The 12677-nt window shown below is 37.6% G+C and overlaps 2 protein-coding genes across 2 annotated transcripts; both read right to left on the bottom strand.

Annotated features, from left to right (window-relative positions):
* Nucleotides 1-1124: 1124 nt before the first annotated feature.
* HAK5 (high affinity K+ transporter 5) lies at nt 1125-7145 on the bottom strand. The gene is made up of 8 exons (XM_023673202.2): nt 7008-7145; nt 6134-6602; nt 5136-5174; nt 4666-4926; nt 4475-4527; nt 3896-4010; nt 2732-3509; nt 1125-1920 (listed from the first exon to the last, which is right to left on the bottom strand). The coding sequence occupies exons 1-8, from the start codon at nt 7143-7145 to the stop codon at nt 1386-1388; spliced, it is 2388 nt and encodes a 795-aa protein (XP_023528970.1). The 3' UTR covers nt 1125-1385.
* Nucleotides 7146-11726: 4581 nt separating this feature from the next.
* On the bottom strand, nt 11727-12677 carry LOC111791732 (ethylene-responsive transcription factor ERF087-like). Its single transcript, XM_023673203.2, has one exon. The coding sequence runs from the start codon at nt 12627-12629 to the stop codon at nt 11922-11924; it is 708 nt and encodes a 235-aa protein (XP_023528971.1). The 5' UTR covers nt 12630-12677; the 3' UTR covers nt 11727-11921.

Below are 12677 nucleotides of genomic sequence, written 5' to 3' on the forward strand. Positions count from 1 at the left end.
GAATAATAGTTTTTTTTTCTTTCTAGAAGTGTCCTATTTTTAGGCATGATTAATTTCATTAAATTACATTTATACTGTATTATTTTTTAATTAAAATTATTGCGTAGTTTTCAAAAGTTTTGTTCATCTCTCTAACTGATGTGGGATCTAACAATCCACCACTCATCGTCCTCGCTGACACATTGCTCAGTATCTGGCTTTGATACCATTTGTAACAAGCCCACCGCTAGTAAATATTGTCCACTTTGGCCTATTGTCTTCAGCCTCACGATATTAAAATGCGTCAACTAGGGAGATGTTTTCACACCCTTATAATAAATGTTTCGTTCTTCTCTCTAATTGATATGGGATCTCATAGAATTGTTATTTAACTTTAGAATAAAACTCGACTTAATTGGTGAAAAAGTAGATCCATTAGTATTCATTTGATGTAGTTAAATTATGATAAATATTATTAATGGAAGTAACCAAATCATTTAGTGTTCATAAATGGGTTCAATTAGTCATTAATGTATTTTTTTTAAAATTAAATATATTATTAAATGAATATAGGTAATTTAGGTATGGGATGTGAAAAGAAGTTGAGCGACTACCATCATGTTTGGTTTATTTATGAACAGGAAGATATGAGCGATCTTGATAATATGATGACTAAAATGCGTATGAACCTTTCTTTTTCAATTGAGCATTTTGGGAATTTTACTGAACATGCATATGAAGCATGTCAAAAGGACTCGTGTTAGTTTATGAGGATAGTTTTCATTCTTAGATGCCTCACATAAGTAATCTAACCATGTTGTAGGGAAATGTCGGGGTCATTAAGTGTCTAAGTGTCGCACTCTTATATGTCTCACGTAAGTAATGTAACCATATCGTGGGAAAATGTCGGGGCCATTAGATGTCTAGGTGTCACACTCTTAGATGCCTCACGTAAGTAATGTAACCATGTCGTAGGAAAATATTAGGGTTATTAGGTGTCGCACTCTTATCCTCACGTAAGTAACATAACCGTGTACCAGGAAAATGTCGGGTCATTAGGTGTCACTCTTTTAGATGCCTCACACACAAATGTCGGGATCATTAGGTATCGAACCCAAATTTTGAATCCTTATTTAAATCTGATATACATGAAACAATTAGTACTACATATATAAATTATCCTTGATGGGTACTCATCGATTCGAGAACTCTTCTCAATTAAAGCAGAAGAAAACCAAGATAGGTACTCATCGTCTCGAGAGTCTGTTTCTTATGAACAACCGACCAACAATCCAACCGTACCATAAAAACTTTTTTCAACACACACAAGTACAACGTAATATACATATATTCCAACAAAAAACCAACTTAAAACCTTAAAACATACGAACAACACACTGTTCTTGTCATATTTCATAAGTCATTCCAACCCTTAGAAGCCTGGTACGAGGAATCTCAAGAATATTCTCCCCTTGCCTAAAGTTCTTCCTCAAGAAACTATAGGCATAATTCACCACTATCTTCTTAAACAGTGAAGATTCTGGCTCAGCCACCACCTCTGCTTCTCCCAACAGATAAACCACGCCTTTCTCCATTGCTTTCTCTACGAACTGCATCTCTTCTTCTACTGCCCCTCCCGCAGCTATGGCGTTCGATGAGTGCCTCGATTTTGAAGCGTTGAACGACTGAATGGACCCCGATGAGCGCTGTGACTGGCTCGCTACTTCCGCTGCAGTTCCTTCGACGTGCACTGTTGCTGCAGATGAAGAAGAGGGTTTTGCTTTTGTTGGTTCTATTTTGCCTGAGTGGCTCTGGTTTGAGGTTGGCTCTAATGGGATCCCTTCCAGCATTATGTGTTCTTGGCGTATGAATTCTTTCAAACTGTCCACCAGCTGCCGCTCGAACTCGGCTGATCCGGTGATCACGTCTTTGTATCCATATCTGCATCGCAATTTAGGAATCAAAACCCGAATGCTACGAACGGATGAATTTAAGTTTAATGATAATTTTGTTGAGGATTGTTGGTGGGAAGTCTCAGGTTGGCTAATTAAGGGGTTGATCATGGGTAAAGAGGACAATATCTGTTAGCGGTGGGCAGTGGGCTTGAGCTGTTACAAATGGTATTAGAGTCAGACACGGGACAGTGTGCCAACGAGAACACTGGCCCCTAAGGGGGTGGATTATGAGATCCCATATCGTTTGGAGAGGGGAACCAAACATTGTTTATAAAGGTGTGAAAACCTCTCCCTGGCTAACGCGTTTTAAAACCTTGAGGATAAGCCCGAAAGAAAAAACTGAAAGAGACACTGTTAGCGGTGGGCCTGAGCTATGAGTCTAAGGAATACATCTCCATTAGTATGAGGTATTTTGGGAAGTCCAAAGCAAAGTCATAAGAGCTTATGATCAAAGTGAACAATATCATACCATTACGGAGAGTCGTGGTTCCTAACACGATATCAGAGCCATATCAATAAAATCCTCAAATGTTGAACAAAGAAGTTGGGACCCTCAAAAGTGTAGTGAAAAGTGACTCAAGTGTCGAACAAAGGGTGTACTTTGTTCGAGGGCTCCAGAGAAAGGAGTCGAACCTCAATTAAGGAGAGACTGTTCGAGGGCTCCATTGGTCTCAGGGGAGGCTCTATGGTGTATTTTGTTCGAGAGGAGGATTATTGAGGATTGATGGTGAGGAGTCCCGTATTTGCTAATTCAGGGGTTGATCATGGGTTTATAAGTAAGCATTAGCATAACATACCTGACCACACACCGAAACATTCGATACTCCCTCGGCTCCACGTGCCGAAACAAAAACCGCTCCTTGGGCTCGACTTTGCTGATCGGAATGGACTTGATGGAGACGAAGACGATGACAGAATGAACCGAGGGAATGCTGGAAATGAAGTGAGGGAAGATAGGAGGAATACCCTGAACCAACTCGGAGTAGAGAAGGCCAATTCCAGGAATTCGGTTGACATTAGGGTTACAAGCCAACTCGGTTATGTAGCCAGAGGAGACCTTGTTTTTGAGCTCGAAAACGTATCTCTCCCTATGAACATAGTGCCAAACGATCATGACAGCCATGAGGAAAAGAGCAAGGACGAGGGGGAGAAACCCTCCTTGAGTGAACTTATAGAGGACGGATGAGAAGTAGAGAAGCTCGATGGAGCCGAAGACGAGAAGGAACAAAGCGATCCACCAAATGCTGGTTTTCCAAATGACGATCATGATGAGAGAAACCATGCCAGTGGTCATGATCATGACGGTGACGACGGCGATGCCGTAAGCGTGGCCGATGTTCTCCGTGGTTTGGAAGGCAGCGCTGACGATGACACAAGCCAACATTAGAAGGTAATTGATCTCCGGGATGTAGACTTGGCCTTCGTACTTGTGTGAAGTATGGACGACTTTAACTCTGGGGAAGCAGCCTAAAGACAAGGACTGTGATATTATTGCAAATGCTCCTGAGATCATTGCTTGGCTTGCTATGATTGATGCCGCCACCGCAACTACGAACGTTGGCCAGTACAAAGGACCTACAGCCATTCAGAGGAATTAGTTGAGAAATTAGTAGGGTTTAGGGTTTACAGGTTTAGGGTTTAGGGTTTCCCTCAAGGTTTTCACACCCTTGTAAACAATATCGGTGTCCACCCCTTTCGGGGTTCAGCGTACTCACTAGCACATCATTCAGTGTCTGGCTCTGGTGCCATTTGAAATAGTACAAGCACACTTCACTCAAGATTTTTAAAATGGGTCGGCTAGGAAAATGTTTTCACACCCTTGTAAAAAATGCTTTTCGTTTCGTTCTCCAACCAATGTAGGATCTCACGTGTTATCTCGTCATTTTATTAACCATTTATGATTACAAAGATTAAAAAAAAAAAAAAAAAAAAAAAAAACTTAAATGAAGTAAGCAGCTGACCTGGAATTGAATCATAGAAAGTATTGCCGACGTGGCCCGGGAATTTTCTTAGATATGCAGCTTGCCCACTGTAGGCAGCTATCAAAGCAGGGAATACGATAGAACCGAAACTAATCTGCAAAATTGTAAATTACAAGTTTAATTTAGATCTGATCTTTCGAATCAATTCGGACTACACAACACAAACCATAAATATTGGGTTGAATTATATATTTTTTCAGTTGGTTGAATTTTCGAAAAACCCAGAATTCGGGTCAATTCACGGGTTGACTTTTTTCTTTTTTGCCAGGTCAACCTAGAAACACAGTTTACAACCCAACCCTATTTTTGACATTTGTCACACTAACGTGTTATGACTTGTAATTTTAGTTATTAATATACAAATAATTAAAAGAAAAAGAACAACCAGACAATCTAACTCAACACAACCCAAAACAGAGAGTTGGGTTGTGAACTCTATTTGGTTTCTTCGGGTCATCAACACAATCAATCCAAAAATTCGAGTTTGTCTAACAGATTTCTCAAACCCAACCCAACCCAACCCAACTCAATCTGTACAGCCCTGATCTAGTCGCTTACCTGAATAGCCCGGACATTAAAGTGACCCAAATCGGCAAACATGGCTTCAGTTCCTATACACCATATGAACATGAATTCAAAACTTAGGAAAATTAGTCAAAGGAGTGACAAAAAAGTCAACAAAAGTAGAGAGAGAGAGAGAGAGAGAGAGAGAGAGAGAGAGAGAGAGAGAGAGAGAGAGAGAGAAGGACCTGTAATGCAAAGAAAAACTCCACCAAGGGAAACCCAAGCTTGGCTGCCATTTCTTTTGAAGTAATCAAAGATATATTTAGGGTTAAAAGCTTTGAGAACGGCAGGGTCATGCTTGAACAAGTTGAAGAGGCCAATGCCACCAATGAATGAAAACCATATAAAGATTATTGGGGCAAACGAGAACCCCACTTTGTCTGTTCCAAATCGTTGAATGCTGAACAGGATCACAAGAATTGCTACTGATATCCCCACAACCGCATCTGTGTACGATTTTAATTCGTCACTTTCCCGAACGATCAAGTTAGCAATATTCATTCGTCGTCGGGTATGTTAAGATACCATCTATTCTTAAAATTAGTTAGCTTTGGACGACTTTTATACTCAAAAGTTTAACGTGATGACATTTTAAATTTATGATTAAATTTGATACTCGACAAACATTAAAAAAAAAAAAAAAAATGGTTTGTACCTGTCCCTAGTGATTTGATTCCACTCACGGCCGAGAGCACTGCACAAATCAAAGAATATTGTTAATTATAGTTAGAATATAGTTAATTATAATTATGTAACGGTTTGCTAATCATTTTGAAATGTCTATGGGACGAGGTGAGATAGAGAATTCTTCCCCGTCAACTTCCTTGTTTCAATCTTTGTTTCTGCAAAATTCTCTATTTATTTTTATAAATAAAATGAAATATTTTTCTCAATTTTTTTCTAATATAAATTTTATTAAAAAAATAAATAAAATATCAGATGTAATAATATTTTGTAATAAAAAATATTATGTATATGTTGTACAGCCCCTGATGGATCCAAATCCAATAAAAAAAAAACATCAATTCATCTCTTTCTTTCCTGTGAGAGAGAACAAATAACATAACTGTTATAAGGGGTGATTTGACAACAAAAGCAACAAAAAATCCGATATAAATATTATTTCCAGTGCTATAGGATACGATTGATTAGTCGATGTTTCAAAATTTAAAGTTGTTCATTAGAACCATATACCGATACCCAAAACTCCCCGAAATGCGTTGAGGCGCAGCAGTTGACTGGACATCCATCTAGGGGTTCGATGCGCGCCGCCACCATAAATTTTAAAATTTTAAAATTTAATATTACAATATAGTCTTAAACCCTAAAATTGAACAAATTTATTCAAATAAACCGAAACTATAAGGACGGGATAAGATGAGATGAGGCAACAAATTGGGTGGAAGATTGGAATATAATCTAATCTCTGGCCTAACTCACGAAAAGAAATCTCTCTCAGATCCAGCTCCTATTCTCTACTCGGAGGCCATGATCAGTAAACATCTCTATTTACAGTTAAAATAAAAAATTTAATTTTTTAATATATACCTCGTTATAACACATATATCTTTAACAAAGAAATGAAAAATTTGAATTCGGGAACAAGAACTAGAACCAGAACAAGAACAAGAACAAAAAGAGTATAACGGATACCTGAGATAGCGGGAGTGAGAACCCCATCTCCAATAACCATGGAAGTCCCAGCAATGGTGAGAAGAAAAAGGGCAACCTTTGCAAACATACTGTTCTCAAGCTTCTCCTTCACTTTCTGAGACCGTCTCAGGTTGGAAGGCACGACCAGCTGGTAATTGGACAGTTCCCTGTCCTCTGGCTGGTCATTTGGAATCAATCCCACTTTCACGTAGCGGCACAGCAGCGAATATAGAGCGAACGTCCCACCGTCGCCGTTGTCATTCGCCCACAACACAATCAAAACGTACTTCAATAATGGAACCAACGCTATGGTGTAGATTATAAGCGACAGAACTCCGATCACGTCCTCCGTGTTGTCGATGCCGTTGCTGAAAGTGCTCGCAAACACGTACAACGGTGATGTTCCGATGTCGCCGTACACTACTCCCATGCTCTGAAATGCCAAGCTCAAAGTCCTTTGCCAATTCACCTAATACCCATAATAATAGATTATCGGGACGATCATGGGTTTATAAACAAGAATTATTATCTTTATTGGTAACGAGACATTTTGACAAAACCAAAAGTAAAGCCATGAAAATTTATACTATTGTTGAGGTTCGTGATTTCTAACATGATATCAAAATCATGCCCTTAACTTAGTCATGTGAATAGAATCTTCAAGTATCGAACAAATGATGTACTTTGTTCGAACGCTCTAGAGAAACGAGTCGAGCCTCAATTGAGGTGAGATTGTTCGTGGGCTCCATAGGCCTCAAAGGAGCTCTATGATACCCTTTGTAGAAGGTTATGCTTAAAATGGACAATATTATACTATTGTGGAGATTCGTGATTCTTAACACTAAATTTAATCTTTTATCTTTAAATTCGTTACCCTATAAGGTTGATGAGCGGTGGCGACCGGAATCCTTCCGGCCTCGAGATTGAGGGAGTCGACACGGCGGAGGGTGGCCCATGAAGGCTTTCGGCTACCCAAGTTGTTGTTGCCTACGCCCACTTTGTCGTCGGCCATTGTCTTTCACTGGCTTGTGTGTGGCTTCTTGTTGTTGGCATTCAAATTTATAATGAACAGAATCAGCTGGAAAAGGCCAAAAAGGCAGTTTTTAGGATTAGTTTAGTAGCAATTATTAGGTTGGATTAGTCATATATTATATGATCATCCAATGAAATTGAAAGTCAACTATATGATTTGATAGATACGTGTTAATTACTCTAATATAAATCTTTGACTTAAAAGGGTTGTGATTCATGGGATGACCTTTGACATACTAGGATTAATAAGTTAAGACATCATTAATTAATCATAAATCATTCTAGGATTCAACGAACTTGCACGAATTTTAAGAAATTATTTGCTTATTTTATTCAAATATATTTTTTTAAAATATTTGTTTTCATGTACCTCCAAAATAAGCGTCCCGAAATGATATTTAACTCCGTTTCTAAAAAATGAAGTTTTCCTAACTCTTTTTAAACTTTTTTTAATATTTTTTTTCTAACTTTTGCTCTTTTCCCTCCCGGGACACTCCATCATGCCTTATTCCTCTTGGTGATGACAATGATGACAAGAACGAGCGAAGTTAGTTCTTGTTCCTTCGAGAAATGTTGTCTGGTGGCAATGTGTGACGTTTTTCCAAACATAGAACGAATTTGGTATAGAGGAAGTGAGACAGTGAGAGAGAACGAGAGTGTGAGGGAATGAGATGAAAAACTCGTGAGAGAGACGTGCATAGAGAGCAAGAGCGAGAAAAGCAAAAATTAACGTGGATCCCCTATATTCTCCATTCCTCCTACCTCATCGTCTCATCCCGTTCCATTTTCCCCATCTACTAGGATTTATCTCCGTGGATTTACAAAGTTGACTTTTTTTTTCTTGCATTCAACAATTATAGGGTGAGAGATCAAATCTTGATACTCTAATCATTGAGCTATGCTCGAGTTAACTCAAAATTGACGATTCTCTACTTGGAAAGATTCTATAATAGCCCAAGCTCACCATTAACAAATATTGTCTGTTTTGGTCCGTTACGTATGGTCGTTAGTCTCGAGGTTTTAAAACGCGTCCACTAGGGAGAGGTTTCTACACCCTTATAAGGAATGTGTTTTCCCCTCTCCAACCTATGTAGGATCTCACAATCCACTCCCTTTGGGAGACCAACGTCTTTTAAAACCGTGAGGTTAACGACGATACGTAACGGACAAAGCGAACAATATCTGCTAGAGGTAGGCTTGAACCGTTACAAATGGTATAAGAGCTAGCTATCAGGCAATGCGAGACACTGATCGGAGTAGCGCTAGACTCTCTCTATAGGAAAAACGTTTTAAAACGGTGAGGTTGACGACGATATATAATAAGTCAAAACAGACAATATGTACATATTTATGTTAAAATTAGAGGAAAAAATATATATTATTTAGTAAAATTTGAAAATGGTATAAAATAAATATAAAAATAGAAAATATAAAAGAAAAACAGACTTGATAAAATAATTTATTTAAAATGTAAAAGTCAAATATGAGAAACATGGAGTCCCCATTTGCTCGCTTTCAAAGCCTCAACGATACGGACAGCAAAAATCATTACCATTAAATTATCATTAAATAATGACAATTATTAACAATAATGCATTTAATTATAACATTTTAATTGGGATTGGAATCTTAAATCCAATTAATATGAAATAAATCAGCCACCTAAACTCACCTAAAATTATACCATTTAATTTTCAAAATATTTTTAAAATATCTTTAAATTTTAAATTCTCATTAATATTTTCAAATTATTTTAATTTTTTTATAAAAAAAATACATTTATCATTAATATACACCGCTTGATCATAATATTTTTTGTGACCATTCAACATGTTAGAAGGACTCGTGTTTGTTTATGGGAATAATTTTCAGTCTTAGAAGCAATGAGTAAGTAATGTCGGACCATCAGATGCCGAATCTAGATTTCAAAAATTAAACCGAACGCAGGAGAATGTCGAAGTCATCGTGTACCGAATTAAACTGAACAAAATATACAAATACATGGATTTAATTAGATATTTTGAAATTAAATTAACTAAATTATACGAAATTAAACAAATTAAACGAATTTAAATTCAAACCTACAAAATAAATATTAAAGTAAAAGTCATGATTGTTGGATGTTGGACATGGACAACAAAATTGATTATCATTTATTTTTTTATTAAATTACGCCAATTATTAACAATAATGCATCAATTTGGTAATTTAAATTGGGATTTGGAATGTAATTGGACAAGGGAGTTGAATAATTTAAATATTTATTTAATTTATTTGGTAATTCTTGTTCAACAAATGATATATTATTTGTTTTTAAACAATAATTGCACATTTGTATGAATAAAATATTTAATATTATTGCATAATTAATGATGTCATAAAAACAATTTGTTTAATAATATATGCGGAGAAAGTTAATAATAAAGGCATGGATTTATATGTTCAATTTAGAATAAGAAATGACAACAATGTTGTAACGAAACATCGATGTAAATTTAAGTACGGGAATGAAAACTCTAAACTACATATAGACTACGAAACAGTGCATACTGCTATTTAAGCTTAGTTTTTATGGCTATTCCAGCATCACCGCCATTCGTGCAGAAGTGCTTTACTTTGAACTGAAATATAAAAGTAGCACGTGGTTTGAGTATTTTAAGAAATATTTAGAAGTAACCCTACTATTGAGGTTAGGCAATGCAATCACACACAAACATGATGGATCATATCCGTTTTAAAATAACATAACATGACCTTAAGCTCTTTCTAGTTCGAGCAGGGTTGAATGTGTGGTACTTCTCTACACAGCCCGTGCATGTGGATCTACCAGGCGGCTCATTTACATACCCGTGAACCTGGCTTGTTATATATATATATATGGGTTGAATTGGGAATTTCACCTTCTAGGAACATGCTTAGCATATGCAACCAATTATTAAGGTTATTATATAGAACTATATATATAGTCAACATAATCTAAGTTATTTATTTTATTTATCTCAAAATATAAACAAATAAATACTAAAAAAAAAAAAAAAAAAAGAGAAAAAGGGGGAAAAAGAGTTTACTTTCTTATATAATTATTTAATAAATGGACAGGTACGGAAGTTGATCCTAGGATGTCCTGTGGTGTGTACCTAAAAACTTGTTGGTTTTATGTATTTTTTATATTTATTTAAGGAATAAATTCCGAATATCAGCAATATAATCTTTAATTGTAAATAAAAAAATAAATTAAAAAAAAAGTCAATATGTTTTTGTTTCTTTTGTAGACATTTACTCAAAAACCCATGGGTATTCATGGGTATTCGGGTTCGGACTCGGATCAGACCCAAAAATCCAGTCTTGAGCCCACCTTGCCTCTTCCAGTGCCTCTGGCCCACAATCTTGTTTTCGGCCCATTGGCTTCCTTGAGCCCAGAATGCGAGCCCACACCACCATTCCTTTGGGTCGCATGCATCTTCAAGTCTACGTACAAGCTCGGCCCAACCTCAGACGCTCAGCGCTCAAGTCACCCGCGCGCTCCATCAGTATACCCGACCTGCGCACACGCTTGCCCCGTAATTGATCCGTCTACCCCCAACGACCCAACGACCCACGACCCTCAGTCTAAGGCTCGATGTGGCTCCAACTCGGCTCCGACGGTTTATTCGGCTCGGGTTACATGTTTTAAGCCCCGTTCGACATTTTTAGACCATTTCCTACTGCCACATTATATAGCGTATACTTCCGTTCTTATATTTTGCTTTTAGTAGATCTAAGCTTAACCCTATTGATTTCTCGTTTGCTCGAGATTTGAACCGCAATTAAATTTATATGGGTAAGAGTGAATCTTATCTTATGAAATTATGTTCTCAACTTATTACTTGGTCGAATCATTCTACTTGGTAAATCGAGTCTTTCAAATTCATTGTATATGATATCAACTCGAATGTCTCCACATGAATCATGTGGATCAAATCATTCGAACTAGGTCATATCAATAGTATAATCCAACAATTCCAGAGTTTGGTGGTAGGATATATATTATATTAATAACTAAAATCTCATAAACTTCAAATATCAAATACTTACCCGTCACAACACATCAAACATCTGTTACAAACGTTAAACATTCTTAATTTTTTTTTAAAAAATAGGGTAGAGTCGGGTTGCAACTCAATTTTCAAGTGGGTCGGATTAACCCCACAAAAAAAAAAAAAAAAAAAAAAAACCCGCAAACCAAATTGAATTTTCGTCTTTCTAAAAATTCAATTCTAACCCAAACCGGAAAAAAAAAATCTAATCTTACTCCATTTTTACAATTTAGGTTGGATAGATTGAATTAGTCGGATTATCAGATCATATGTACACTCCGAACCTCGAATATGAAGTTTATTCGAATATATTATTATTATTATTATTGGGATAAGTCTTAATATAGGAACCAATAAAGTGTATAAATCCAAATATGAAAAAAGAAAAAAAAAAAAATGAGAACGTGTGAGAGATAATTGAAGTAATTGTTTAATCACAATCTTGAACAATTGTTACAAGCACACACACAGAGTGAGCAGTAGCCATAGATTACTATACTGATAACCTCCAAAAATAAATATATTTATATATATATAATATATATATAACACGTCATCAGACAGTTTCTGAGCTTGAGTGCCGCCATTCCATTCAAAAAGGAAAAACAAAAACACACAAACCTCTTGTACCTTAAACAACATTAAACTCACAAATTAGAAAATCATGACATTTATTCAGCTCAGTAGAAGTAATTGGACGATGAACCGAATCCAAACGCGTCGTTATTGGTGTCGGGGAAGGGCGGCAAAGGCGTGTTCGAATCGAAGCCGATAAAAGAGGAAGAAGATGAAGAGGACCAATCAATCATGGTGGCACAATCGTTATAGGAAGAAGAAGCGTCGGGTGGAAGCGGGGGGAGCTCGGCGTTGTGGTGTGGGATACCGGTGTCCATGAAGGCGGTGACGGGTTGATAAGAGTCGGTGTCGGGGAGCCAGTCGTTTCCGGGGAATGAGGTGGCAGTGAACGGGTCGTCGTGAAGGGTGAAGCAAAGGTGGTTGGGTTGGGTTTGGGGGAGGGAGGTTGGGGTTGGGGTTGGGGTTGGAGGGAAGAGTTGGGAGTCATCAGGGGAGATAATGGTGGTGACGGATGAGCCATGAGGCATGTCGGAGTAGACAAAGTTGGTGCGAGCTTTGGAGCCACGCATGGAGCGAGCGGCACGGTCGTAGGCCAAGGCAGCCTCCTCGGCAGTGTCAAAGGTGCCAAGCCAATGCCTTTCTTTGGTAGATGGGTCTCGAATTTCAGCGGCGTATCGGCCCCATGGGCGTCGTCGAACGCCTAGAAACCTTGTGGGCTCTTGTGGGTGTGGGTGCTGTGAGTGTTGGTCATGGTGCTTTCTTCTTGGCTTGGATGGGGAAGGGGAGTTGGTGTTGGAGTTCTTGAAGTCCATGGAAAAAGGTGAGAAAGGGAGAGAGAGAGAAGGGAATGAGTGTTGTAG

This window comes from Cucurbita pepo, chromosome 3 (genome assembly GCF_057944985.1).
Source record: "Cucurbita pepo subsp. pepo isolate OVF chromosome 3, ASM5794498v1, whole genome shotgun sequence".
Classification (NCBI taxonomy): domain Eukaryota; kingdom Viridiplantae; phylum Streptophyta; class Magnoliopsida; order Cucurbitales; family Cucurbitaceae; genus Cucurbita; species Cucurbita pepo.

Bases quoted from the DNA above. Each gene is read 5' to 3' on its own strand.
- HAK5 (XM_023673202.2), bottom strand. From the start codon at position 7,145: ATGGCCGACGACAAAGTGGGCGTAGGCAACAACAACTTGGGTAGCCGA. The intron at 6,603-7,007 runs GTAACGAATTTA...TATGGGTATTAG, and splicing joins CCGCTCATCAACCTTATAGG to GTGAATTGGCAAAGGACTTT. The intron at 1,921-2,731 runs GTATGTTATGCT...ATTGCGATGCAG, and splicing joins ATGTTTCGGTGTGTGGTCAG to ATATGGATACAAAGACGTGA.
- LOC111791732 (XM_023673203.2), bottom strand. From the start codon at position 12,629: ATGGACTTCAAGAACTCCAACACCAACTCCCCTTCCCCATCCAAGCCA.